Source organism: Microcaecilia unicolor, chromosome 11, assembly GCF_901765095.1.
Source record: "Microcaecilia unicolor chromosome 11, aMicUni1.1, whole genome shotgun sequence".
NCBI classification, from domain to species: Eukaryota; Metazoa; Chordata; class Amphibia; order Gymnophiona; family Siphonopidae; genus Microcaecilia; species Microcaecilia unicolor.
In genome coordinates, this window is record NC_044041.1 from 148,218,121 (window position 1) to 148,245,932 (window position 27,812).

A 27,812-nucleotide genomic window follows, 5' to 3' on the forward strand; every position below is an offset into this window, starting at 1 on the left:
GTATACCCTTCAGGAAAGTCGAAACAGGGGTGATATGATACAGACGTTCAAATATTTGAAAGGTATTAATCCGCAAACGAACCTTTTCCGGAGAGGGGAAGGCAGTAGAACTAGAGGGCATGAAATGAGATTGAAGGGGAGCAGACTCAAGAAAAATGTCAGGAAGTATTTTTTCACGGAGAGAGTGGTGGATGCTTGGAATACCCTCCCGCGGGAGGTGGTGGAGAGGAAAACGGTAACAGAATTCAAACATGCATGGGATAAACAAAGGAATCCTGCTCAGAAGGAAGGGATACCCAAAAGCTTAGCCGGTGGTGGAAGGCAAGGCTGGTGGTTAGGAGGTGGGGATAGTGCTGGGCAGACTTATACAGTCTGTGCCAGAGCCGGTGGTTGGGAGGCGGGGCTGGTGGTTGGGAGGCGGGGATAGTGCTGAGCAGACTTATACAGTCTGTGCCCTGAAAAAGACAGGTACAAATCAAGATAAGGTATACACAAAAAATGGAACATGTGAGTTTATCTTGTTGGGTAGACTGGGTGGACCATGCAGGTCTTTTTCTGCCGTCATCTACTATGTTACTATGTTACTATATGGGTTGGTGGAAAATATAGATTCAGACCAAGGGAGTCATTTTACTTCCAAGATTTTGCAGGGAGTGATGGAGGGTCTGGGAATTACCTGGCACTTCCACACCCCGTGGCACCCACCCTCTTCTGGGAAGGTGGAAAGAATGAGCCAAACACTGAAAAAGCAGATTGCCAAAATAATGCTAGAAACCAAATTGCCCTGGACAAAACGCTTATCAATTGCAGTACTAAAGAGTTAGGACTGCACCCCGAAGGGACCTGGGAATTTCCCCCTCTGAAATGTTGTTTGGGTTACCGGAAAAGGGGGGTTACCCACATTTGAAACCAAACATTTGAATTTAAAAAATTATATACTGGCACAGTCTTCCTCTTAATCTCATTTAAGGAAAAAAGTGTTACTGGTCCAAACTCCACCACTCGAGTCTATCCACAAAATCCAGCAGGAAGAGTGGGTACTGGTCAAGTGCTGGAAAGAGCCCAAGCTACAGCACTCCTGGGAAGGAGACCACTGACCACTGAAACTGCAGTCAGGACCATAGAGAAGGATTGAACACGGAGGAAGTGACGTCACCACCCGAAATGGCTGCCTGAGCCACGAGCTCCGACTAGCTCCAAGCTACCAGGACTCCCACTGATAATACCTTACACAAACGCGACCTCTAAGTACGTGAGAATTGCATCTGAAACCAGCGGTAAGCGATATATGAATAGTTCCAGAGCCCCGAGAGCCCCGAGAGTCAGTTTACAAGCGTTCGCATATAAGGGCCCAACCGCGGACATGAGCGCGCCAACACTTGAGCTGCACCAGCCAGACTCCCGAGGGGGCAGCCCAACGCAACTTTCCCCACCGTTATTCGCCACGGGCGAGGGACACTTGCCAGAGGAAAACCGCATGCAAGAGATTCGGGGGTGGCTACAGGAAATAAAAGCAGATATTATAGCAGCAGTGCGAGCGGACATTACTATGCTGGGGGCGGAACTTCGCGGAGAAATTGGCGCGTTGGGTATAAGAGTAGCTGAAACGGAAGACCGATTGGAAGAACATACTGAACTACTCCAAACTTTTGACGCGCAACTCCGGGACGCCAAGCAGGAGACTCAGCAGATCTGGGACAAAGTAGAGGACCTAGAAAATCGCAGTCGCCGATGCAATGTGAGATTTCGGGGCCTTCCCGACACGCCACAATACCTAGACTGCGAACTGACTATACAAAAACTTGCTAGCGCATTACTTAAGGAACGCCAGATTATTAAAGATCCCGCAGAAATTCAACTGGTACGAGCACACAGAGCCTTGGGCAGCATGAACTCAAACCGTCCAAAAGATATCATTGCCTGCTTTAGCGATTTTAAACTAAAGGAGCAGATAATGCAGGCCTCGCGCACCACACCAGGATTTCAATGGGACTCCTATCATATAGAGTGTTACCAGGATTTGGCTGCTACTACATTGAAACGAAGAGCGGAGCTTCGACCCTTTACGAAATTCCTCGCTGATAAAGGCATCAAGTACAGATGGGGCCATCCATTTGTGCTTAGATTTTATAAAGATGGGAAACAACATCAGGTCCGGGACATCGCAGAAGTAGCGGAGATTTTTCCGGAAGACGGACCAAGTGGAGAAACCGCGACATCAACGAAACAGAAACTATCAGCAGGAGACAAGCCACGCTGGCAACGAGTTACTGCAGGAAAGGGACGGCTACAGCGCCAGCACTCGGGTACCCAGCTAAGAAGAACTGAAAATACAACCCGAACATAGAGCGCAATTCATGCTGCAGGGAAACGAGATAAGAGACCTTAAACTGATGACTATAATGTTACAAATGATGATTTGAATTTGGCTAAAAAAAAAAAAAAAATAGTGTAAGGCAATGTACACAGGCAGGAATGACCTGACAAAGATATAATACTCAATTGCCTGATGAAGTGGGGATCAAGCTGTTTACTGATAATAAATGAGGGGGGGGGGTCACTTTCTTCTCTGACATCCTTATGAGTATAACACAGGGATGTCTTATGGAGGGTAGGGCGGGTATGGGAGTTAATAGTTGGGGGGGAATAGTTCAGATTATCATCAAAATGAGGGTTGGGGAGAGAGAATTACAATTAGGTACAGTCCAGAACCAGAGGCGATGCGATGAGCTAGACATAACAGTAATAAGGGGGGGATGAGTACTCTAACGTGTATGACCCTTAATGTAAAGGGGCTTAATTCACCGGGAAAACGTCAGCTCATGTTTAAAGAGATCCAACGCCTAAAGGCAGACATAGCATTCATTCAGGAAACACACCTAGTTCAGACGGCTGAACGGCTATGCTGTGCAAAGAGAAATCAGCAAATATTTTTTGCATCTAACTGCCTGGAAAAAAAAAAGAATGGAGTATTGATAGTACTCTCTCGTAAATACCCCTGGCAAATACAGCGTGTGATCAGAGACAAAAGGGGTAGATACCTATTGTTGATAGTGAAAACGGAGGGGGAGACACTATCGCTTTTAAATATCTATGCGCCCAACGACCAACAAGGGGCCTTCTATCTAGACGTGTCGATACTTCTTACTAAATATATTGAGGGTACCCTACTGATTGGCGGAGATTTTAACCTTACGCTACATCCCACGTTAGACAATACCACACAGGGGATTCGATACTCACAAGCTGACCGGGCCCAATTACACAAATTTATGAGACAATGGCAGATAGTGGACATATGGAGGCAGATCAATCCGCAAACGAGAGGGTATACATATTATTCGGCGGTACATAAATCTCAATCTCGCATAGACCTATGGCTAGGGCCACCGACTTTACTTTCCACTGTAGAAGATATCCAGATACATCCTAGGACATGGTCAGACCATGCTCCGGTGGTGCTGGAGCTAAGGAGGAAAACACGAAACTTGGAGAAGCCACAATGGCGCTTCAATGACTCGTTGCTAGCAGATCCGGCAATAGTCACTAGGCTAGAAGCAGATATCAAAGAATACATTGACCTCAATGATAATGGAGAGGTGTCTTCTGGAATACTCTGGGAAGGTTGCAAGGCCGTGATCAGGGGAAAAGTCATCTCCATCCAGGCACATGTTGAGCGACAGGCGAGAGCACGGACACAGCAGATACATGCAGAATTGATGGCCCTTAGTGAGCGAGCTACCCAGCAGGGGGAGACAGGGGACATACAACACCAGATGCATAATTTAAGGATGGAACTTAGGGAGCTCCAACTGGCAGAGATCACTGAACAATTGCAACGAGTAAGACAGACCTATTTTGAATTCGGGAATAAGGCCTCACGGCTACTTGCCCATAAATTGAAAAAATGGTCTACAAATACACATATCACCTCGATTCGGGATATAGACGGGAATATGCATACCACACGAGACGACATTGGAGCGGTATTCGCCCACTTCTATACAACATTATACCAATGTGAGGGGACCTTAGATCAACAACAGGCCCAAAGTTATCTAACCCACGCCATGCTTCCTCAGTTATCACTAATAGAGGGGGAGATGCTCTCAGCCCCTATTACATCAGATGAGGTGGTATGGGCGATACGAGACCTACCACATGGCAAAGTGCCAGGGCCCGATGGCTATACTAATAAATTTTATAAATGCTATAGTAAGCAATTGATACCATTATTGGTCCGAGCCTTCAATGAAATTGAACTCCAACACGAGTTGCCGGCTACCTGGAGATTGGCAAATGTTATAGTCCTGCAGAAACCCGGGAAGGATCCGCAGCAGTGTAATTCCTATCGCCCAATATCACTCTTGGGATCCGACTACAAAATCTTTACCAAAATATTAGCTAAAAGGCTACAAAAGTTCATGCCGAAATTAGTACATGGGGACCAAACGGGCTTTATTGTAGGACGGCAAGCATTTGATAATGTTAGGAGAGCACTACATTTGATCCATGAGTCAGTTAGCACCCGACAACCCATGATGCTCCTTTCATTAGATGCAGAAAAGGCGTTTGATCGGGTTAATTGGGCCTTCATGTTTGAAGTCCTGGAACATATGGGCTTTACGGGTCGATTTCTTCTTTGGCTTCGACTACTATATGCTCAGCCATTGGCGGTCTTACGGATCAACGGGTCTAGTTCCCGCCCTATCACATTAGAACGGGGAATGCGGCAGGGTTGTGCGTTATCACCATTATTATTCGCCTTGACCATGGAACCTTTAGCACAACACATACGCCAAAATCCTTACATACATGGTCTAAAGATAGGACACATAACCCATAAAATCATGCTATTTGCGGATGATGTCCTTTTAACGGTGACAACCCCTAGCGAATCGTTACCTCAGGTAATACAAGAATTGAATCACTACGGTCAGTTATCTGGGTTTCGTGTGAATATGGCCAAATCAGAGGTTTTAGGACTTGGGATACCACAGACGGAAGAGGGCTTGTTACGGCAGCAATTCCCGGTCAAATGGGTTACCCGAACTCTTAGATATCTGGGTATTCAATTAACACCTAACTTGGGGGATCTCCATCAGGCTAATTTCCCGCCAAAGCTTCAGGAACTTTTTCGGGATCTAGATAAATGGGAGGGCTTAGAATTATCTTGGTTGGGAAGGGTGGCAGCTATAAAAATGATGATATTGCCCAAGCTGTTATATTTATTTCTCGCGTTACCATTGCCAATGCCGAAGGGTTTCTTTCGCCAACTAAATCGAAAAGTTTTTGCCTATATCTGGCAGCATAAACCACCAAGAGTCAGAGCAAACGTCCTATACCAATCTAAAAAACAGGGTGGTATGGGAGTACCAAACTTCGCCCTATACCACCAAGCAGCACAACTACGAGTGTTAGCGGAGTGGACTATTGGTAATGCAAAACCATGGCTCCAGGTGGAACGGCATTGGATGGGGCTCGCTGACATGCGCTCCATTATATGGCTGCCAAAGAAGCAGGTTCAGGCATACATTAGGAAAGCCCCACTAGCTGTACAATATCCCCTACAAACTTGGTTGGCTATACGGCAGCGATATATCCCCAACAGATTATATTTCCAACAGATGGCCATAAAAACCGCTCCCGGCTGTCCTCTGGGGATGGCCAATCCACTTTATAGTAGTTGGGAGAAGAAGGGACTGAACACATTAGGGCAACTATGGGACGAGGGACAGATGATACCATTCACAGATTTACAAGAGGAATATGGTTTGCCAGCGTACCACCTATTTCACTATAATCGTATGAGAGACTATATAAATAAAAGGGCAAAAATTGAACTGTCCTTAGAGGAATTGGCCATAGAACAAGCAATAAGGGTGGGCAGCCACCGGGGATGTATCTCTCGCCTCTATAAGGCATTGCTCTATGATAAGAAGCCTATACTACACTATCTACAGCGGTGGGAGAAAAACCTACAAATAACAATAGAATACACACAATGGGAAAAAGCCATGGAACATATGTTGCGGGTTTCTATATCTAGTTCAATGATAGAAAACAGTTATAAAATATTATATCAATGGTATTACACTCCTCAGCGATTGGTAAAGATGTATGGACAGGGGTCTGACAAGTGCTGGAGGGGTTGTGTGGCAGTGGGGGACATGCTGCATATTTGGTGGACATGTCCAAAAATACAGCTTTATTGGGCAGAGTTGATTGATGTGTTTATCCAAGTGACAGGAGTGCGGTATCCTCAAAAGCCGGAGGTCTGCTTGCTACATGTCCGCCCCCCAGGGGTACGTCTTTTAGACCATCGGCTCACTTCAATATGGTTGGTGGCGGGAAAAATTATATTGGCTGCACAGTGGAAAAGCTCAGTAGCACCGCCTGTGATAAAAGTAATATATAAGATGGACTATCTATATCAAATGTCTAAAATGACAGCTTTACGATCTGGACATGTAGCAAAGTTTAATAGGTTATGGGAACGATATCGATCATGGAGACTAAAATCTAACATAGACCTTGATGCCCCTGAGCTCATTGTCCCAAGACTTTGAATGCTTCTGGATGTCTATCTACCGAGCCTCAATGCTTTCTAATGGCTGAGGGCAAGATGGGGGGGAGGGGGGAAATGAGGGAATATTCTATATGTTATTTTATACTGTTCAGTATTTAAGTTTGAGAGATGTTTAATACACTGTTGCTATATAATGACTTGATATCTGTACAATATTTTCAATAAAAACAGAAATTTGAGAGGAATACTGGGGAGAGGGGAGGATATGGGGAAGGGGTTTAAAAATTAAAAATGTATGTTTGGCACTCTTTATCACCGAAAAGTGGATGGTTAAGCTTTGTAATCAGTACTTTGGTTTTCATGTTTTTGCATGTCTAATGTTGTGCCAATAAACAGATTTAAAAAAAAAAGAGAAGGATTGAACACACTACACCAGGATCAAGGGACCAGTGGAGACACCTGCAAATTCCTCTGGGTGGACAGTGATAAATACAGAGGACCCTTTCAAGATAAAGATTAGAAGAAAGACTGAAAACGCTGCTTGAACAATTCGTATGAGAGACCTGTTTTGAGCTGGAATCCAGGACCTGATGATAATCCTGCCTGGGATCCCGTGACCAGGTTTTGTAGACTGTGTGAACCACTAATAGACACTTGGACTGTGGGGCCAGGGTCATTCTTTATAAGGGAAGGGGATACATTATATGGGTAAGCTAAGATAAGGGTTGAACAAAGAAACATATTACTATACCGACCTAACAAGGTGGAACTGGTAAAATTTTGGTTCATTACATATGAAATAGTGGGAGGGGTTTGGCAACTGTGGTACTTTATTAGAAAAAGGAGAATACCTGTTTAGGCTTGTTAAGATTAGAAGACTGTCTTTCTTTAGCATAGGGGCTATAACCATTTTCTTTGAATACAGTTCATATATCTTTTCCTAAATGCAGATAGAAAAGATAGACCTAGAAGTAACAGTATTGTTGCAACTTGTAGGACTAGTTTTGTTCTGTTGCTTACATAAGGAAAGATTCTGAGACCTAAAGGGGATGAAGACGATGATTTGGAAGTGGTTACCTTTAACCAGTCCAAAGTTGAATGTGTCCAACATGAGCGGTCTCAGCCTTTCCTTATGGGTAAGCCTGATACTGATGTTAATGGGTCATGTTAATACTGACAGGATCACATACCCCACTCCCCGAAGTCAGTTCATCCCTTTCAGAATCTTTCCATGACGCTTACAATAAGGATAACAGAAACCACTAAACACCAGATAGTGAGGTTTGATGTGTGCAGCTTAATTAATTGTGGGGATTTAAAAGCACAGAGGAAATATAGCAGGGAAGACAAGTACAGTGCAATCCGCTTAAGTGCAAGGGTCTGGGACCAAAGAAATACATGCAGCTAACCGGAGCCTGCACTTAAACGCTGTGACCCAAAGAAGCTTGACATCTGATAAACTTATGTACAGTACTGTTCATTATACGTATTATACGTACAATATACAGTCTCCGTTAACTGACGTTAGGCTTACTTTAAGTAATCAGTCATAGTCCTCTGTACACTATTGGGTCTGTGAGTTCCATAGACTACGTCTGCCAGACGGTAAAAACTATCATAGCACTGACATCCAGTGGCCTCAGGATAAGCCCGTACGGTGTTGAGACTCTCTAGCGCTCTTGCAAAAGTGACAGGAGGTTGTTGAATTTCGTCAGCATGTGCCTCGCTGCTCATGTCATCATCTGTTTCATCATCAGCCATTGCCTGCGTGTAGGCGCATATCTGGACATCAGTGCTGTCGTCAGCTGTTTACAGATCGTAATCAACAGCTACATAGTGATGAAACTCCTCTTCAGTAACACCGGCTGGGATGTCAATAGCATGTTCATCTGACGCATTTGCAACAGCTGCATCTGTTTCATCCCTCTCCACATCCCTAACAAAGCTTGCCCGCTTGTAGCAGTTCACAATGGTTACCTGTGTAACATGATTCCAGGCTTCTTTCTGCATATGTAGGGAATCCAACAGTGATAGATTATGAGCCAGTTCAACAGCACGTTTATCCTTGCCAGTCTGGTCATCCATAACGCTCATCAGACGACGTAGCACAAGAACCCGATAATGTTGTTTGAAATTGGCTATTATGCCATGATCCATAGGTTCGATCAGAGAGGTAGTGTTTGGTGGCAGGAAGACTACGTTGACCTTAGACAGCCCACAATTATCACAAAGCAACAAACTCCGACGCTTTTGTGCCTGCATTCTAGTGTCTAACTTCTTTAGGCACTGCTTCCAAATTTCCCCAGTCATCCATGAATTTGCGTTAGCATCGTATGACACAGGAAGTAGCTTAATATTCTTGAAGCAATGGGGCTGTTTGGTCTTTCCAATGACAAGGGGCTCCAACTTCTCACTCCCATCCATATTGCAGCAAAGAAGGATCGTCAGTCGGTCCCTCGACGTTTTACTTCCTGTAGTTTCGGCATGTTTGAATGCAAGTGTTCCATCAGGAATCGCTCGCAAGTAGAGACCGTTTTTGTCAGCATTGAAAATGTCACGAGGTGCAAACTCGTTCAAGATGGTAGGAAGAACTGAAACAACCCAATTTTCAGCACCAAAGTCATCAGCGTCTTGTTTTTCACCATGCTGTTTCTTGAATTTTATGTTGTTCCTCTCCTTCCATCTTTCCAACTATCCAACAGTGGCTTTGAATTCAGTTAGTCCAAGACTTTCAGCTAGCTGATTAGCTTTCTCCATAAGCAGTGGACCACTGACAGGAAACTGTCTGCTCCTGACTTCAGAAAACCACCGAAGAAGAGCATCTTCTACCTCCTCAGCTTTTCCCGCCCATTTTCATTTTCGGTGTGGATTTGTATTGTTTTGCCAGTCTTCCAGAAGCTGGTCTTTCTGCTTCAAGATACGTGAAATTTGACTGGGATTGACACCATATTCTTTAGCAATAGATGCTTGACTTGTTTGTTTTCTAATTTTTTAAGAACTTCTATTTGTTCAGCCAATGTTAAAGTCTTACAGTTGCGCGATGACGATGACTCCAGTGTACACTCTAACAACATTCTTTCACTTCTTCTGCCTGTGGCAGTTAACCGAGATTTCAAATTTACCGCCCCTTTGTCACGCGCCAATCGGCTTCCATATTCTGCGCGTGCACTTATGCAGAGTCTTTCCTGCAGAGGAGCGGTCTTAAACCATGCATATAAGCAAATCTTGCACTTATCAGTGGTGCGCTAAACCGAAGTTTGTCCCCATAGAAACTGATGGCACCAAAAACGGGACCGAAGTACGGCATGCAGTTAAACAGAGCATGCGCTTATCCGACGTGCACTTAAATGGAGTGAACTGTATATATGTATGAATGCACCATGTATAACTTGGTATTATGTATTGTGGACTACACAGACAAAGAGTGGACTACTACACCTAATGGGGTGAAAGTGATAATATCTAAGCCTACAATCTGTATTCTTAAAGGACCCTTGCAGACTGAAGGGATAAGGAGTGTAATCCTTTTTTTATGACAATCATGGGTACAGAGTGGACAGAAAATGTTAATGGTAAGAATAGATGTATCAAGAGGAGACCCAGTAGCATGCTGTTTAAAGATTGTTGTGGACAAGAAGGTTCAGGATATCCCACTTGCAACAAATATGCCTATGACACAGCCCCACCTCTAAATGATCCCAAGGTGGTGCAAGTAATAGAGGCAAAGGATTTGGAACAAACATTTGAGACAGAAACAGGATCTAGGGGGGATAAATGCCTGGGTTGAATTTATGTGGCCAGTTTGAATAAAAGTGATTGCTATGCATGTGCAGACATATGGCTGGAATCACCCCTTTTCCTTTAGGGTGGAATTCAAATCCCAATACCATGAAGTGTATGTTGGCTCTGTTTCAGGAGAAAGAAGCATGGGGAAATGACTCCTGTAAATCCCAAGCATTGCTATTTCCGGCACTAAGCCTTGAAGATATGCGCATACCACCAGTCTCCTCACTAGGCCATGGGAACCATTCCACCTGTCTCTCAAGATGGGGAAAGGGGCAACCAGAAAGGTAGGAGGAGTCTTACACACATGCACACACGTGATGAATGTGACTGGGAAGCAGGCTAGTGGAAACTATTCAAACCTGAAAATAGCCAAAGCAGATGTGTGGTGGTATTATGGGGGAGAATTCTCAGGCCTGCTTGGTAGACTGGAAAGGCACATGTGCATTGGTACAATTGGCTATACCATTCACCCTGGCATTTGAAAAAGGGCCCACATTACATAATAGACAAAGGAGAAGTACCATAAGTGCCTCTTGTGATAAGAGAAGTTATATAGACTTGTGGGAGATTATAGATGGAAACACAATAGAGGATAAAAGATAAAAGAGGATAAAAGAAAACAAGTTGTGGGAAATAAATATATTGTGTTTCCATATAACATAGGTATAAATTTATAGTTCAGGCTCTAACTAGCTCTTTTGTAACAGAAAGAAGTACATTATAGCTGTTTGAATTATTAGACAAAGGACTTGTGTTTTTCTGTAAGAAGAAGGAACAGGAGAAGAGGGAGGAAGGGGGCTTGTAAAAATATTGAGACACAGGAAAAACTTCAGTCAGGCCCCAGAGCTGAGATAAACTGTTGCATGAGGCCATGAAGGGAGATGTTGTGATAGCCCAAGGCCAGAAGGCGGGAAATGGACATCTGTGAGATAGCAGGGAATTATGAACAAAGAAACTACAGAGAGTAAGTTAGGGAGGAAGAGAGTGAGAAGTCCCAGCTGCTAGCTGTTAAGCAGAACACTAGCCCACAGGTAGATGACCATCGGCCAATGAGAAACACTTAGGAGCAGACACATACATGTAACTATAAAATCTGTGGAATCTTATAGAAAGTGTGTGTGCTGGCTCGCAGTTCAAAGACACAGGCGCACCCATTCTTGCAAGGATGATTTTTGAACAATAAATTACTTAATTAAGCCTTGGTTCCTCAATTTGATTTTGTGAGTCCTATTTTGGTATAGGTTCTCAGGTTATCTGGGGGCTATTTATAACACTTGGAGAATTAGGTTCTTTTACACTGTGCTACTTATTGAGCTTCTGCCATATCAAATATAACCTATACATGCTATGAAAAATGAAGGAGAAGTTTGCTGAATCTGGTTCTGAAGGTGGTCTTCAATGTGGTCTGTGAAAGGACACAGAAAAAGTCAAAAAAACAGAAAGTGAATAAGCAACATCAGACGATGCACTTGCCAGCCAAGTGCTAGCACATGGGATACTGCCTTTGCTTACACCAATATATTTGTATATTATTGGTGTTGGAGGAGTGGCCTAGTGGTTAGGGTGGTGGACTTTGGTCCTGGGGAACTGAGTTCGATTCCCAGCACAGGCAGCTCCTTGTGACTCTGGGCAAGTCACTTAACCCTCTATTGCCTGCCGCGTTGAGCCTGCCATGAGTGGGAAAGTGCGGGGTACAAAAAAAAAAAAAAAAAAAGATATAGAAGTCAGAAAACTTGCATAAATTATATTGTTTTACTTACATCCAAAAAGTTATCCAAGAGACTGGGATCTTTGTTTATAATCAATTCTTGCACCTTGTAAAGCAAAAAAGAAATTAATCAAAATATGGAAGACAACTCAACAAATTTCATCATCTTATATAATAATTTGCACCTCCAACATTCTACGTCTGGATGCCTGGGTTTGTAACATCCATTCCCACTCATTGCCCTGCCCTCGCGTCAGAACGTAATGACGTCAGAGGGCGGAACAATGAGGGAGAAGGGAACGCTGGAGGCGAGATGATGTCAGGAGGAGAGAATCGCGGGACATTGAGGGGTGGGAAGGAGGAAGGGAAGGGCAGAGGAGAATTGATAGACATGGATGGGATGGGAGGACAAGCATACCGTGACCTTCCCCTGGCTGCTGCCCCCCCCCCCCCCCCAACGCAGGGCTGTCTGGTGCAGCAGCTCTCGGACGGTCCCTCCACTCCTTCCCGCCCTGAGCTCCCCGATCGACAGCCATCCTCTCCGTTCCTCCCCCACATGCGTGTTTAACCACTTTACTTTCAGGCGCAGTAATGGCAGTGGACAACACTGCGGGCTCGCTTCCAGCTTCTCCCTTCCCTCACATAGTGTCCCGCCTTCTGCGATGATGCATTTCCTGTTTCCACGAGGGCAGGACACTGTGTGAGGGAAGTGAGAAGCTGTGTTGTCCACTTCACTGCCGTCACTGTGCCTGAAAGTAAATGGGTTAAATGCGCGGGGGGGGGGGGGGGAGGAATGGAGAGGAGGGCTCAGGGAGCTGAGAGGGCAGAGAGAATCGCTGGACATGGATGGGATGGCAGGGGGAGAAAAGAGATGGCTGGAATTGGAGAGGGCAGGGGGAGAAGACATTGCTGGACAGGAGAGGAGGGGAAGGCAGGGGGAGAGAAGAGATCGCTGGACAGGACAGGAGGGGAAGGCAGGGGGAGAGAAGATATCGCTGGACAGGACAGGAGGGGAAGGCAGGGGGAGAGAAGAGATCGCTGGACAGGACAGGAGGGGAAGGAAGGGGGAGAGAAGAGATCGCTGGACAGGACAGGAGGGGAAGGCAGGGGGAGAGAGGAGACTTGCTGGACATGGATGGTTGGAGGGGCAGGAGAGAGAGCAAATTTGCTGAATATGGATGGATGGAGGAGAGGGCATGGGAGAATGGAGAGTTGCTGGGCATGGATGGATGGAGGAGAGGGCAGGGGAGAGAGGAGAACTGCTGGACATGGATGGATGAATGGGGGCAGGGGAGAGAGGAAATTTGCTGGATATGGGTGGATGAAGGAGAGGGCAGGGGAGAATGGAGAGTTCTTGGACATGGAGGGAGGGGAGAGAGGAGAACTGCTGGACATGGATGGTTGGAGGGGCAGGAGAGAGAGCAAATTTGCTGAATATGGATGGATGGAGGAGAGGGCATGGGAGAATGGAGAGTTGCTGGGCATGGATGGATGGATGAGAGGGCAGGGGAGAGAGGAGAACTGCTGGACATGGATGGATGAATGGGGGCAGGGGAGAGAGGAAATTTGCTGGATATGGGTGGATGAAGGAGAGGGCAGGGGAGAATGGAGAGCTTGGACATGGATGGAGGGGAGGGGAGAGAGGAGAACTGCTGAACATGGATGGATGGATGAATGGAGGGGGCAGAGGAGAGAGGAAATTTGCTGGATATGGGTGGATGGAGGAGAGGGCAGGGGAGAATGGAGAGTTGCTGGACATGAATGGATGGAGGGGAGGGAAAGTCAGGAAGGAGATGCACATGGATGGAAGGGATGGAAGAGAGGAGAAATGCTGGGCATGGATGGAGTCTGCGTACTCTATCTTTTAAAAAATACTATAAATAAAAATCACAATGAAAGATTAAAACAAAAAAAAAACATAGATAAAACAATCTGTGTCTCATACCCCTGGAGCATATTACTCATTATGCACCTTTTCCAGTTATTACTTATGACAGAACATTACTCCTAACGGTTCCCTTAAAAAAATAATCGCCATTACATGATAACCTTGCTACTGCCAGTTTCATTTGTGTGAGAAACAGGCCTTTTTTACTAGTGTAGATATAAAGTAGTCTCCTGGTGCATGGAAAAGTCATCTGAAAAACACTCTCTCTCTCTAAGAAAAAAAAATGCTTTGAAATTAATTTGTATTAAAGTTTGTTTAAAGGGAACTGGTTTGTACCTCAATTTTACTTAAGACAAGGGTTACCATATATCCTCTTTTAAGAGGCCATGCCCTCCTTTTGGACATCTTCAGGTATGTGCTCCAAATTTTTTTAATTTTTAGGAAAATGGGAAAATTAGGTTCTTACCAAGATAATTTTCTTTCCTTTAGTCATAGCAGATGAAGCCATTACGTATGGGTTGTGTCCATCAACCAGCAGGGGGAGATAGAGAGCACTCAATTTTTCACAGTGCCTCATGGTCAGCTAGCTCCACTGCCTCTTCAGTATTTGAAGCTTCCAAAGCAGTATGGCAAACCACAATGGGAATAACATGAACTTTCCTCACAGCGAACGATAGCCCCTTAACAAGGGCATAAACTCCAAAAAAGGAGGGAATGAACTCATCCTCTTGGAGGGAATAAACTCGTCCTCCACTTTGTATAAACGGAGGGAATACTTGCATCCTCCTGGAGGGAATAAACTCATCCTCCCAAAACATGAAGTGGAGGGAATGAACTCATCCTCCTATAACTGTAACAAGAATCCTGAAGACTGTTTTCCAACTTTCTCCCAAGGAAGGAACTTCAGGAAACAAGAACAGAACCTGAAACAGATCCACAGCATACAGACAATCATACAGGAAGGGCTCATGGCTTCATCTGCTATGACTAAAGGAAAGAAAATTACCAAGGTAAGAACCTAATTTTCCCTTCCTTGTCATCAAGCAGATGAAGCCATTACGTATGGGATGTAACAAAGCAATCCCTATATAGGGTGGGAACAGGTCACACCACGCGCTAGCACCTGTGCTCCAAAACACGCATCCCTCATGGCAGCCACATCCAGCCTGTAATGTAGGGCGAAAGAGAAGCCCATGTTGCAGCACTGCAAATCTCATGAAGAGATAGTGCTCCAGTTTCCGCCCAGGAAGAGGAAATCGCTCTTGTGGAATGTGCCTTAAAGGCTTCAGGCGGAGCCCGGCCAGACAGCAGATATGCTGAAAAGATAGCTTCTTTGAGCCAACGGGCAATAGTGGCTTTAGACGCTGAAGACCCTCTGCGAGGACCTGCAAACAGCACAAAAAGATGATCAGAGGTCCTGAAAGAATTTGTAATTCGCAGATACTGCAACAGAGTCCTGCGCACATCCAAAAGGTGCAACTGCCCAAATGAATCTGGAAACTCCTCCTCAACATAGGAGGGAAGAAAAACAGGCTGGTTTAGGTGAAACGCTGAAACCACCTTAGGCATGAAGGAAGGCACGGTCCGAACCGTGACCCCTGACTCTGAGAACTGCAGAAAAGGGTCTCTACAGGACAGCGCCTGGAGCTCTGACACCCGTCTCGCCGAGGTAATGGCCACTAAAAAGACGGCCTTCAATGTCAAATCTTTCTCTGAAGCACGCCGAAGCGGTTCAAAGGGAGCCCCCTGAAGGGCCTTCAATACTAACCCCAGATTCCAAGCTGGACAAGGTGCCCGCAAGGGAGGACGGAGCAGAAGCACCCCTCTAAGAAACTGTGCCACATCTGGATGAGCAGCTAAGGACACGCCTTCAACCTTGACGCACAGGGAGGCCAATGCTGCCACTTGCACCCGCAGGGAATTATAGGCCAAGCCTTTGTGTACACCATCCTGCAAAAAGTCCAGAATCGGCGAGACAGGACCCCACAACGGAGAAAGCGCTCTTGAAACACACCAGACTTCAAACTGGCGCCAAATCCTGGCATAAGACACGGAAGTGGAGCGCTTCCGGGCCTGCAGGAGAATGGAAATTAGCGTATTTGAGTAGCCTTTATCTCTCAATTGCGCCCTCTCAATCGCCATGCCATAAGACCAAAGCGACAGGCGTCCTCCATGGCCACCGGACCCTGTGACAACAGGTGCGGAACCAGAGGTAACGGAAAGGGAGCCTCCAACAGCATCTGTCGGAGGTCCGCATACCAAGGCCTCCTGGGCCAGTCCGGAGCGATGAGCACCACTTCTCCTGGATGCAGCCGAATCCGCAGGAGCACTCGCCCTATCAAGGGCCACGGAGGGAAGACATACAGCAAGCCCAGGGGCCAGGGTTGACCCAAGGCATCCAACCCGGCAGAGCGAGGATCCCTCCGTCTGCTGAAAAAGCACGGGACTTTGGCACTGGAACTGGTCGCCATAAGATCCATCACTGGCTTGCCCCATTTGGCACATATCTGCAGGAATACATCGTCTGCTAGTTCCCACTCCGCTGGATCGATCTGATGCCTGCTTAGATAGTCGGCTTGCACGTTGCTCTGACCTGCAATGTGAGCTGCTGACAGTGACTGTAGATGCAGCTCAGCCCAGCAGCAAGTTTGTTCGGTCTGCGTGGCTAGAGCTCTGCACTGAGTGCCGCCTTGTCGATTTATGTAGGCCACTGCTGTCATGTTGTCCGACATCACTCGGACAGCCAATCCTTCCAGGGTCACTTGAAAGGCCAGAAGAGCCAGAAACACCGCTTTCAACTCCAGGCGGTTGATAGTCCACTCCGACTCGTCGGGCGTCCACAGACCCTGGGCATGCTTCCCCTGGCAATGTGCGCCCCAGTCCTTCAGGCTGGCATCTGTCACCACTAGGCACCAATCAGGGAGTGCCAGCGGCATTCCCCACCGCAACATGCTGTCCGAGAGCCACCACTCCACACTGAGGTGGGCCGCAGGGAGCCAAGAAAGTCTGCACTGATAACCCTGAGATACTGGATACCATCGTTGAAGTTGAGAATACTGTAGAGGTCTCAGGTGCACTCTCGCCCATGGCACCACTTCCAAGGTGGCCGTCATCGATCCCAACAGCTGGACAATGTCCCAAGCTCACAGGCGGGGCATCCTCAGGAGCAGACGGACCTGATTCTGAAGCTTGCACCGCCTTTGCTCGGGAAGAAACACATAGCCCAAGGCTGTATCGAACCTGGCCCCCAAATATTCTAGAGATTGCGAGGGGGTCAGGTAACTTTTGGCCATATTGACGACCCAGCCCAGAGATTGAAGGACTGAAACCACTCTGGCTGTAGCTAGATGACTCTCTTTTTCTGAGTCTGCTCTGATGAGCCAGTCGTCTAGGTACGGGTGAACCCGGATACCCTCTCGCCTGAGAAAGGCAGCTACTACCACCATTACCTTGGAGAAGGTTCAGGGAGCTGTGGCAAGGCCAAAAGGCAAGGCCCGAAACTGGAAATGTTTTCCCAACACCGCAAATCGCAGAAACTTCTGGTGCGGGGGCCAAATTGGTATGTGCAAGTAAGCTTCTTTCAGGTCCAGAGATGTGAGAAACTCTCCTGGCTGTACCGCCGCAATGACGGAGCTCATGGTTTCCATGTAAAAATGCCGCACTCTTAAGGACTTGTTTAGCTCTTTCAAGTCCAGGATCGGACGAAAAGACCCGCCTTTTCGTGGCACCACAAAGTAAATGGAGTAGCGGCCTAGACCTTGTTCGGCGGGAGGCACCGGGGTCACAGCCCCTATCCGGCACAGACTGTGCAAAGTCTCCTCTACCACCGCCCGTTTGATGGCAGAACCGCATTGGGACTCCACAAACACGTCTCTCACCGGGGCATCGAATTCTATTCGGTATCCGTCTCTGATCGGGTCCAAGACCCACTGATCTGTGGAGATTTTGGCCCACTCCTCGAAAAAGAGGGAAAGTCTTCCTCCGATGACAGGAAACGAGGAGGGGGCCGGCGCACCATCATTGAGAGGGTCGCCCCTGAACTCCAGGTCTTGAATCGGCATCTGCGGAACGTTTGTCCAAGCGAAAGGAGTTTCTCTGCTGAAAGCGGGCACGCGAAGTGAACCCAGCAGCACGCCCCGGGCGGTACCTTCTAGCTTCACGGAAGCAAGGTCTGTAAGAGGAGCGGACCGCCTGACCCTTAGAGGAAGGCTTCGGCCTATCTTCGGGCAAGTGCTGAGGTTTGGAATCCCCCAGGCCTTTAACAATGTTTTCCAGCTCCTCACCAAACAGGAGAAGGCCTTGAAAGGGCAACTTCACCAACCTTTGCTTAAAGGCCATGTCCGCCACCCAATGTCGTAGCCAAAGAGTGCGGCGAGCGCCCACTGCTACAGCCATTTGTTTAGCCGAAGCTCTGACCATATCATAAAAGGCGTCAGCCAAAAAGGACAAGGCCGACTCCATCCGCGGAGCCACTTCAGATAAGGTCTCCGTTCCATCACCGGGCTGTTCCATTGCCTGCTGTAACCAAGCCAGGCAGGCTCTAGCAGCATAACAACTGCATGCAGACGCCCGAACAGTGAGACCTGCCAAATCAAAGGACCGCTTCAGAGCTGAATCAAGCCTGCGGTCTTGAATATCCTTCAGGGCAACACCTCCTTCAACAGGGAGAGTAGTTCTCTTTGTCACAGCCGTGACCAAGGCATCCACTTTAGGCATTGCAAAGCGAGCCAAATGTTCCTCACTCAGAGGGTATAATTGCCCCATAGCCCTGGCAACCTTCAAAGGTCCCTCGGGGTCAGCCCATTGAGCCGAAATAAGCTCTTGGATGGAGCCATACAAAGGAAAGGCTCGAGCAGGCTTTCTGGTACTAGCCATCCTTGGATTAACAGAGGAGGCAGTGCCACTCCCAGGATCTTCAATCGAGAGGGCTTGTAAGGCATCTGAAATAAGCGCTGGCAGCTCCTCGCCGTGGAAAATCCTCACCACATCAAGCTCCTGTGGCAATTCTGCACCCGACTCTGGCTCCTCAGCCCAAGAAGTTCTGCCAGACCCCTCAGGCAGGCAGAGGGTCCGAAGAACCCTGTGGAAGAGCTCTTTTAAGCATGTACGCCCTATGCAGCATTAAAACAAAATCAGGGGAGAAAACTACTCCCTGACCGCCTGGATCCTGCCAAGGGCTATCAGCTCTATTATTAGCCTCACTCAGAGGACCCCCCCCCCCCCCCCGTATTCAGGGCTCTCCGTCGCAACGGAGGCCGCGCCATGTGGAAAATCCAAAATGGTGTCCGCTGCCAGCTCAGAGCGCAAAAGATCGCCGCTCGCCATGCTCGGGCCAGCTCTACGGTCTGTACAGCACTGCTGATTTGCACTTGCCACATTTAGAACAGCGCTTTACAGTCTCCGCAGCCATCGCCGAAAACAGCAGTAAAATTCAAAAATGGCGGTTCGCGCCAAAAACGTCCCGATCGCGGGCCCACCCCGGAGGAGTCAGAAAACACTCTTACCTCACTAGACCAAATATCACAGCTCCGGTCCTGCAGAAGAATCTCAAGAAAAAAACCTCTTTTCAAAGATCGCTGCGCTAAAGCGCAACTTTAATTATTTATTTATTTATTAACGCTGTGAGGAAAGCAGAGGCAAAAGAGGTAAATAAAAACACTCCGGAGGCTCAGATAAGTGGGAAAGGCAGGGAAAGGCGAACCAATGTGCCTGCATCCACTGAGTGGGAAAGGACAGGGAAAAGCAAGCTAATATGTCCACATCCATGGGGGCATGGGTAAGGCAGGGAAAGGGCTGACCTATGTGCCTTCAAAGTGAAGCTGCTATAGCCTCTAACACCCCGGCTAACAACTGGCAAGCCAGGAGCCACCCCCAGGCAGATTTTTGATGGAGCTCGAAGAAGCTGCAGCCACCCTGCTTGGGGAGATAGAGAATACTGAAGAGGCAGTGGAGCTAGCTGGCCATGAGGCACTGTGAAAAACTGAGTGCTCTCTATCTCCCCCTGCTGGTTGATGGACACAACCCATACGTAATGGCTTCATCTGCTTGATGACAAGGAAATCCTGAACAACACACCTATTGTAGAAAAATGCAATTAGTTGGTCTCAGCAAAATACAGGCCAAGGCAGGCCAAGAGCTGAGAACTAGGCCTCTAAAAATCAAAGACCAGATCTGACTCAGAAAATGTCACTGTGACCAAATGCTGAATTAAGGAACTGGGAACTGACAGGGAGGCGGAATCTGTTCTCAAAACAACAGGTGCACAAGGCAATTAACAGGACGATAATAAAAAGTTGGGAGCAAAGATGTTTTTGGCTAAGGCAGACCACAGTGGGTCAGACTGACATAAAACAAAAACATCCAGGGGGGCTGAAGGGAGACTTGGGAACATGTGAAGTCACTGCAATCAAAGGATGCTGATGTCCAGAAGCTATTAACGTGTGAGCTCATTATTGTCACAGATGTTGAAACTTGGAAGTTATAGACATGTGAGCTCATTGTTAGCGAGGATGTTGATACTTAGAATTTGGAAACATGTTAGGTCATATTTATCGACTGATAATATGAAAAGACTGCTGGTGAGAAAGTGGGGGTCCATAGGAATGAATGGTACAAGAAAGGTATAAAAGGACAGTCTGCTAGGGTAAGAAAGCAGAGAAAAGGCAGAAGGCAGAAGAGAGAAGACTGACAGCACCTGCTGCGTGTCACGGAGAGCTGCTCCACCATGTTCCAGATATGAATGCCTAATTGCCTGTACTGCCTTTGGTGAGATGCTCAATAAAACTATATTATTATATCCACTGAATCTCGGGTGTCCTTCTGATTATGGAGTCTGTCAAAGCTTAGACTGTGTAAAACAGTCTGAGCAAATATAAGGTCAGTGTAATTAATCATGTAGTGGGAACACGCAATTATTTCCACTATCCACATAATGAGAGAAACCATCTCTACCCTATTAGTCAGCCTGGACCCATAAGGGTGCGAAAGAGAGAGAAAGGCATTGTTGAACTCCTCGGTTTCCTTGCTGGATCAATCTGTCAAATGAATTTTGTTCGTGCAGCACAAAACTTTAAGTATATGTCATGTACATAAGTACATAAGTATTGCCACACTGGGACAGACCAAAGCTTCATCAAGCCCAGCATCTTGTTTCCAACAGTGGCCAATCCAGGTAACAAATACCTGGCAAGATCCCGAAAAAGTTCAATACATTTTATGCTGCTTATCCAGAAAATAGAAGTGGATTTTCCCCAAGTCAATTTAATAATGGTCTATGGACTTTTCCTTAAGGAAGCCGTCCAGACCTTTTTTAAACCCCGCCAAGTCAACCTCCTTTACCACATTCTCTGGCAACGAATTCCAGAGTTTAATTACACATTGAGTGAAGAAAACTTTTCTCCGATTTGTATTAAATTTACTACTTTGTAGCTTCACACATATCTCAGAGGCTAGCCAAAGTTGAGGGATATTCACTCTTCTGGTAAGTACGCTTGGACTTAGACTGAAATTCAAATCCAGAAGTTTTTGAAAAGTTTTTGAAATCGTAGCGAATGTGTGAATTCACACATCAAAAACTATTTCTTCAGCAAAGGTAGCAACCATTTTTATTTTTTATGCCCTCTTTTTTGAAGATGCAAATATGGTAACCCTAGTGCTATGTATACAGTATCTTCTCTTTCAGTGCTTGCCATGGTCCCCCTTACCTGCTTAAGGATGGTCAATTTGGACTCTGTGCTAATCAACGCTGCCTGGTTCAACAAGTCAACTACCTGAAAAAATAAAATATACAAAAATTTATAAGAAAAGATGCCCCAACGTTTAGTTCATTGCACAAGAGCAGGGAGAAAAATTGTTAGGCTCAATGGTATCACCTGCCCTAAAATTTTTCATATTATTAATGAGTCTAATAGGAGAGGTTTAAAGATAGAGTAAAATGGCATGAGTTTCTGTTCCTCTATAGCCTCCACCATCACAAAACCAGTACTGTGTCCAAGAGGCACCAATGTGCCATGACTGGAACTCCCTTACTGAAGGGGCTGAAGAACAAGAATAAAGATGGAAATTCCAGCTCATATGTGCCACACATGGGAATTCTTAAAAGTAGGTCACCAGAGTTCAAAGGCACTTATCTGGTTAGCAGTTGCTGCTAACGAGGTGGTGCCACTGAATACTCTCCCTGACCACCTTGGCACTATCCGGACAGTGTTGGGGTGGTCTGCTAACTGGATAACTTTAGGACAGCATTCACTCTTGGATATTCAGCACTGCTCAGTATCCAAATACTGATGCTGAATATCTGTGTTATTTTGATCTTGTTGTTTTTGGGGGGGGGGGGGGGGGTTGTTTTTTTACCTGCAGTAGCTGTACACACTCACCCTCTCTGTGGTAGTCATATTGTCAACGCCATCATCTTGGGTGAAAAACTGAGAGGCAACACTCATGCACACAATGTTTTCACTCCTGCTTGCCATTTTTCAGATCCAAATTCAGCAACAGGATCACCAGGATGTTGGTTTCAGACCTATCCCTGCTCCACATTCACAGAGACAGGAGTCTGGAATACTAGGTCCTAATCTTGGTTCTGATACAGACACCCTGAAACATATAAAAACTCTTATGTACACATGCTTCCTTCATTTAAAAATGCACAGTTGGTTACTCAGGATTACAAGGTAAAATTATGTATCATACCTGATAATTTTCTTTCCATTAATCATAGCAGATCAATCCATAGACTGGTGGGTTGTGTCCATCTACCAGCAGGTGGAGATAGAGAGCAATCTTTTGCCTCTCTATATGTGGTCATGTGCTACCAGGAAATCCTCAGTATAGTCGATATCAAAGCTCCATCCGCAGGAATCACCAAACAGAGAATTACATCCACAAAGGGACACTCCGCCACCCAACTACCGCCGAAGCGGGGGGGGGGGGCACCCACTCCCGCCGACGTGGGGGGAACTGGCATGTCCTACTACCGCAACCATGGGAGGAGCTGGCTTAACCCATCACCGCCAAAGCGAGAGGGAAACAAAGCTACCCTACTACCGCACGAAGCGGGAGGGAGCACTGGCATAATTTAGTTATGAATCCAACCACCGTCGAAACGCGGGGAAAGAAGCAGCAGTTCACTGTAATACAAAGTCGTCCGAACTCCAGGGAAATCCAAGTAGAAGAACTTGAACTCAAAGTCCTCCTGAACAGGAACTGAAGTCTAAACTTGAACCTGAAATATAACTGAACTAGAACAAACAGTACAGATATCTGGGAGGGACTATGGATTGATCTGCTATGATTAATGGAAAGAAAATTATCAGGTATGATACATAATTTTACCTTCCATATCATCAAGCAGATCAATCCATAGACTGGTGGGATGTACCGAAGCAGTACTCACCCAGGGTGGGACATGAAAATCCCAGAACGCAACACTGAAGCTCCCAACTGGGCCTCGGCCCGTGCTGCCACGTCCAAGCGATAATGTCGTGAGAAGGTAAGAGCCGACGCCCAAGTCGCCGATCTGCAAATCTCGTCCAAGGAAACGGACCTGGACTCTGCCATCGAAGCCGCCTGTGCTCTAGTAGAATGAGCCTTCAGCTGGATAGGCGGCACCTTCCCTGCAGCCACATAAGCCGCCGCAATCGTTTCCTTGACCCAACGTGCCACGGTAGGTTTAGATGCCTGCAGACCCCTACGGGGGCCCGCGAACAGCACAACAGGTGATCCGACTTCCGGAAATCGTTGGTCACTTCCAAGTATCTGATGATAACTCGTCTAACATCCAGGCATCTGAGAGCACGATACTCCTCTGATAATCCTCCCTACAGAAGGAGGGTAGACAAAGCTGCTGATTCACATGGAAGCGAGAAACAATCTTGGGCAGGAAGGAAGGCACTGGGCGAATAGACACTCCTGCCTCTGTGAACCGCAGGAACGGCTCTCTACCCGAGAGCGCCTGGAGCTCGGAAACCCTCCTGGCTGAAGCGATTGCCACCAAAAAGACCACTTTCAACGTCAGGTCCTTCAGAGACAGCCGCGATAATGGCTCAAAGGGCGGCTTCTGCAAGGCCCGAAGCACCAGATTGAGATTCCACGTAGGCAATATCGAGTGCAGAGGAGGGCGTAGGTGATTAACCCCTTTGAGAAAACGCACCACATCTGGCTGAGAAGCAAGGGAAGCACCCTAGAGCCGCAACCTGGACCTTAAGAGAGCTGAGCGACAGGCCTTTCTCCAGACCTTCTTGCAGGAACGCCAACACTGAAGCAATTGGCGCCATGAAGGGCTACAGGAATCCTGCCTCGCACCATGATACAAAGGTACGCCATACCCTGGTGTACGTTGTTGAAGTAGAGCGCTTCCGTGCTCTCAACATAGTGGCGATGACCTTGTCCGAGAAGCCCTTCTTCTTCAGCCGCTTCCGCTCAAGAGCCAGGCCGTAAGACCAAAGGGGAAGGTATCCTCCATCACTATGGGACCCTGATGTAAGAGGCCCCGCTCCACTGGAAGCAGCAGAGGACTGTCTACAGAAAGCCAGATCAGGTCCGCATACCAAGGGCGTTTGAGCCAGTCTGGACCCACCAGGACCACCCGGCCTGGGTGTTTCGCCACCCGGCCAAGAATTCTGCCCAGCATACGCCAAGGCGGGAGCACATAGAGAAGCTCCTGTACCGGCCACTGCTGGAGAAGAGCATCAACCCCCAGAGATCGAGGGTCCCGTCCTCTGCTGAAGAACCGCAGCAGTTGGCAATTGGCCGAGGTCGCCATCAGATCCAAGGTCGGCATGCCCCAGTACTTCGTGATCTCCAAGAACACCCGAGCAGACAGTTGCCACTCTCTGGGATCCAAGGTATGGCGACTGAGAAAGTCCGCCTCGACATTCAGGACTCCCGCAATGTGAGCCGCCAACAGCTGGTCCAGATTCGCCTCTGCCCACTGGCATAACTTCATGGCCTCCCTGGCTAGGGAGACGCTCCTGGTACCTCCCTGGCTATTGACATAAGCCACGGCCGTGGCATAGTCTGACAGGATTCGAACTGACCTCAGTATCAGTACCTGAAGAAACGCTTGAAGCGCCAACTGAATGGCCCGACGTTCCAAGAGGTTGATGGACCACTTCGCCTCCGCCGGCGACCATATCCCCTGCGCTGTCCTTCCCAGGCAGTGGGCTCCCCAGCCCGTCAAGCAGGCGTCCGTCATAACGACAATCCACTCCGGGGACGTGAGAGGCATACCGGCTGACAACTTGTCTGACATCAGCCACCAACTTAGCGCCCTTCTCACCACCGGGTCCAGGGGAAGGCGGACTGCGTAATCCTCCAAAACCGGAGTCCAGCGCCACAGGAGAGAGTGCTGTAGTGGCCTCATATGGGCCCTGGCCCAGGGCACTACCTCCATTGTGGCCGTCATGGAGCCCAACAGTTGCACATAATCCCAAGCCCGAGGACCTGAGGAGGCTAGGAACCGGCCCACTTGGGACTGAAGCTTGAGGCTCCGGTTGTCCGGCAGGAACACTCTGCCCACTTGGGTGTTGAAACGAACACCCAGATACTCCAGGGACTGAGTCGGGCGCAGCTGACTTTTCTCCCGGTTGATGATCCATCCCAGGGAGCTCTGAAGAGCAATGACCCTATCCGTCGCTCTCCCACACTCCGCAAAGGAGGGAGCTCGAATCGGCCAGTTGTCCAGGTAGGGATGGACTTGCACTCCTTCCTTGCGGAGATAAGCCGCAATGACCACCATCACTTTGGAGAAGGTCCGCAGAGCCGTAGCCAACCCGAACGGGAGGGCTCTGAACTGGAAGTGCCGGCCCAGCACTACAAAGCGCAGGAAGCGCTGATGAGGCGGCCAGATAGGAACGTGCAGATAAGCTTCCTTGATGTCCAAGGATGCCAGGAATTCTTTTTTTTTTTTTTGTTACATTTGTACCCCGCGCTTTCCCACTCATAGCAGGGTCAATGCGGCTTACATATTATATACAGGTACTTATTTGTACCTGAGGCAATGGAGGGTTAAGTGACTTGCCCAGAGTCACAAGGAGCTGCCTGTGCCTGCAGTGGGAATCGAACCCAGTTCCCCAGGACCAAAGTCCACCACACTAGCCACCAGGCCACTCCTCCACTTCTCCTTCTTGTACCGAAGCAATCACAGAGCAGAGAGTCTCCATACGGAAATGCCGTATTCGCAAGGCCCGACTGACTCCCTTGAGGTTGAGAATAGGCCGAGAAGAGCCTCCTTTCTTTGGCACCACAAAGTAAATGGAGTAACGTCCTGTTCCATGCTGCTCTATGGGCACTGGGACCACCGCTCCAAGGCGAAGCAAGTTGTCCAGAGTCTGCTGAACTGCTGCCACTTTGAGGAGAGACTTGCAGGGAGAGTTCACGAACCCGTCTCTCAGGAGCTGGCAGAACTCCAACTTGTAGCCGTCTCTGATGACTTCTAGAACCCAAGCATCTGAAGGTACCCTGTCCACGCACCCAGAAAAGAGCCTTCCTCCTAACTGCTCTGGGCCATGGACCAGGGCCCCATCATTGGGTACGAGACCCTGGGGGAGGACCGGAGGAAGAACCTCCTGAGCAGCGGTCTCTGCGAAAGGAATGCTGCTTCGGGGAGAACCTCTGCTTGAAGGAGGAGGAGGAGCCCGACTTGCCCGGGCAATACCGAAGGGCTTCTTGAAAACGGCCCTTAGAGGAACCAGGGCGAGCACTGCTGGCCCTTGCCTTGACCTCCGGCAACCTCTTGCCTTTAGAACTGCCGAGATCCGTCAAGATCTTGTCCAGCTCATCCCCGAAGAGCAGCTTGCCCTTAAAAGGCAACTTGGCTAAGCGGGATTTGGAGGCATGGTCAGCTGACCAATGCTTAAGCCATAGCCATCGACGGGCCGAGACTGTCTGAGACATACCTTTAGCCGAGGCTCTCAAAACATCATACAGCAAGTCTGCCAAGTAAGCCAAGCCCGACTCCAGGACCGGCCAATCTGCCCTCAAGGAAGGATCCGAGGGGGAGGCCCACTGCACCACCGTCAGGAATGCCCTGGCCACATAGGAGCCGCAAACCGAGGCCTGCAAACTCAAGGCGGCCACTTCAAAGGCTAACTTTAAGGCCGCTTCCAATTTCCTGTCCTGTGAATCCTTAAGGGCAGAGCCACCTTCCACCGGCAAAGCCGTCTTTTTTGTCACAGCAGTGATTAGAGAGTCCACTGCCGGCCAGCGCAAGGCCACCCTCTGGCAGAGGGTACAGACGAGACATGGCCCTGGCTACCTTGAGGCTCGCCTCAGGAGAATCCCATTGAGCCGAAATTAGAGTTTTCATGGCTTCATGGATATGGAAGGTCCTGGAAGGGTGCTTGGTTCCCAACATAATAGCGGAACCCACCGAGGCTGAAGGAGGGCCTTCCTCCGGAAAGGAAATACTCAAGATGCTCATAGCCTGAACTAACAGGTTAGGCAATTCCTCTGAGCGAAAAAGCCGCACTGCAGAGGGGTGATCTCCCCCATCAGGACGAGGATCAGCCTACTCCAAAGAATCCGCAAGGGACCTTTGGGAAAACTCAGAAACGCAACCCTCATCTACATCAGAGGAGACAGAGTCCCCCAAGACCTGAAGATCCACCCGAGGGCGCTTGATCAGGGAAGCCTCTTCCCCCATATCTGACAGGGGAGCAGGAGCAGCGTTTTGCAGTTGAAAGGCCTGATGCAGCAACAAAATAAACTCGGGAGAGAAACCCCCCGTTTGTGCACCTCTGCAACCTGGGCCACAGCACTAGAGGAACTGTCAAACTCCACTCCACAGAGCAGGGGAGAGGCGCGCTGCGCATCCAAAATGGCGTCCGGCGCGTCACTTCACGAAGGAGCCGCGCGGGAAGCATGGCGCTTAAACTTTGCCATCTTCTTACCGCCGCCCAACT

At 48.1% G+C, this 27,812-nt stretch overlaps 1 protein-coding gene across 4 annotated transcripts in view; it reads right to left on the reverse strand.

Moving 5' to 3' along the window:
• Positions 1–27,812, reverse strand: part of SYMPK (symplekin) — a 767,776-nt gene that overhangs the window by 712,978 nt on the left and 26,986 nt on the right. For all 4 annotated transcript variants that reach the window (XM_030217309.1, XM_030217308.1, XM_030217307.1 and 1 more), the window contains exons 2-4: positions 22,287–22,506; positions 21,615–21,680; positions 12,076–12,129 (exon numbers count right to left, since the gene is read on the reverse strand). In XM_030217309.1, coding sequence (XP_030073169.1) covers positions 12,076–12,129; positions 21,615–21,680; positions 22,287–22,382 — 216 coding nt within the window. In that variant the 5' untranslated portion in view covers positions 22,383–22,506. The remainder of the gene's footprint in view (positions 1–12,075; positions 12,130–21,614; positions 21,681–22,286; positions 22,507–27,812) is intronic.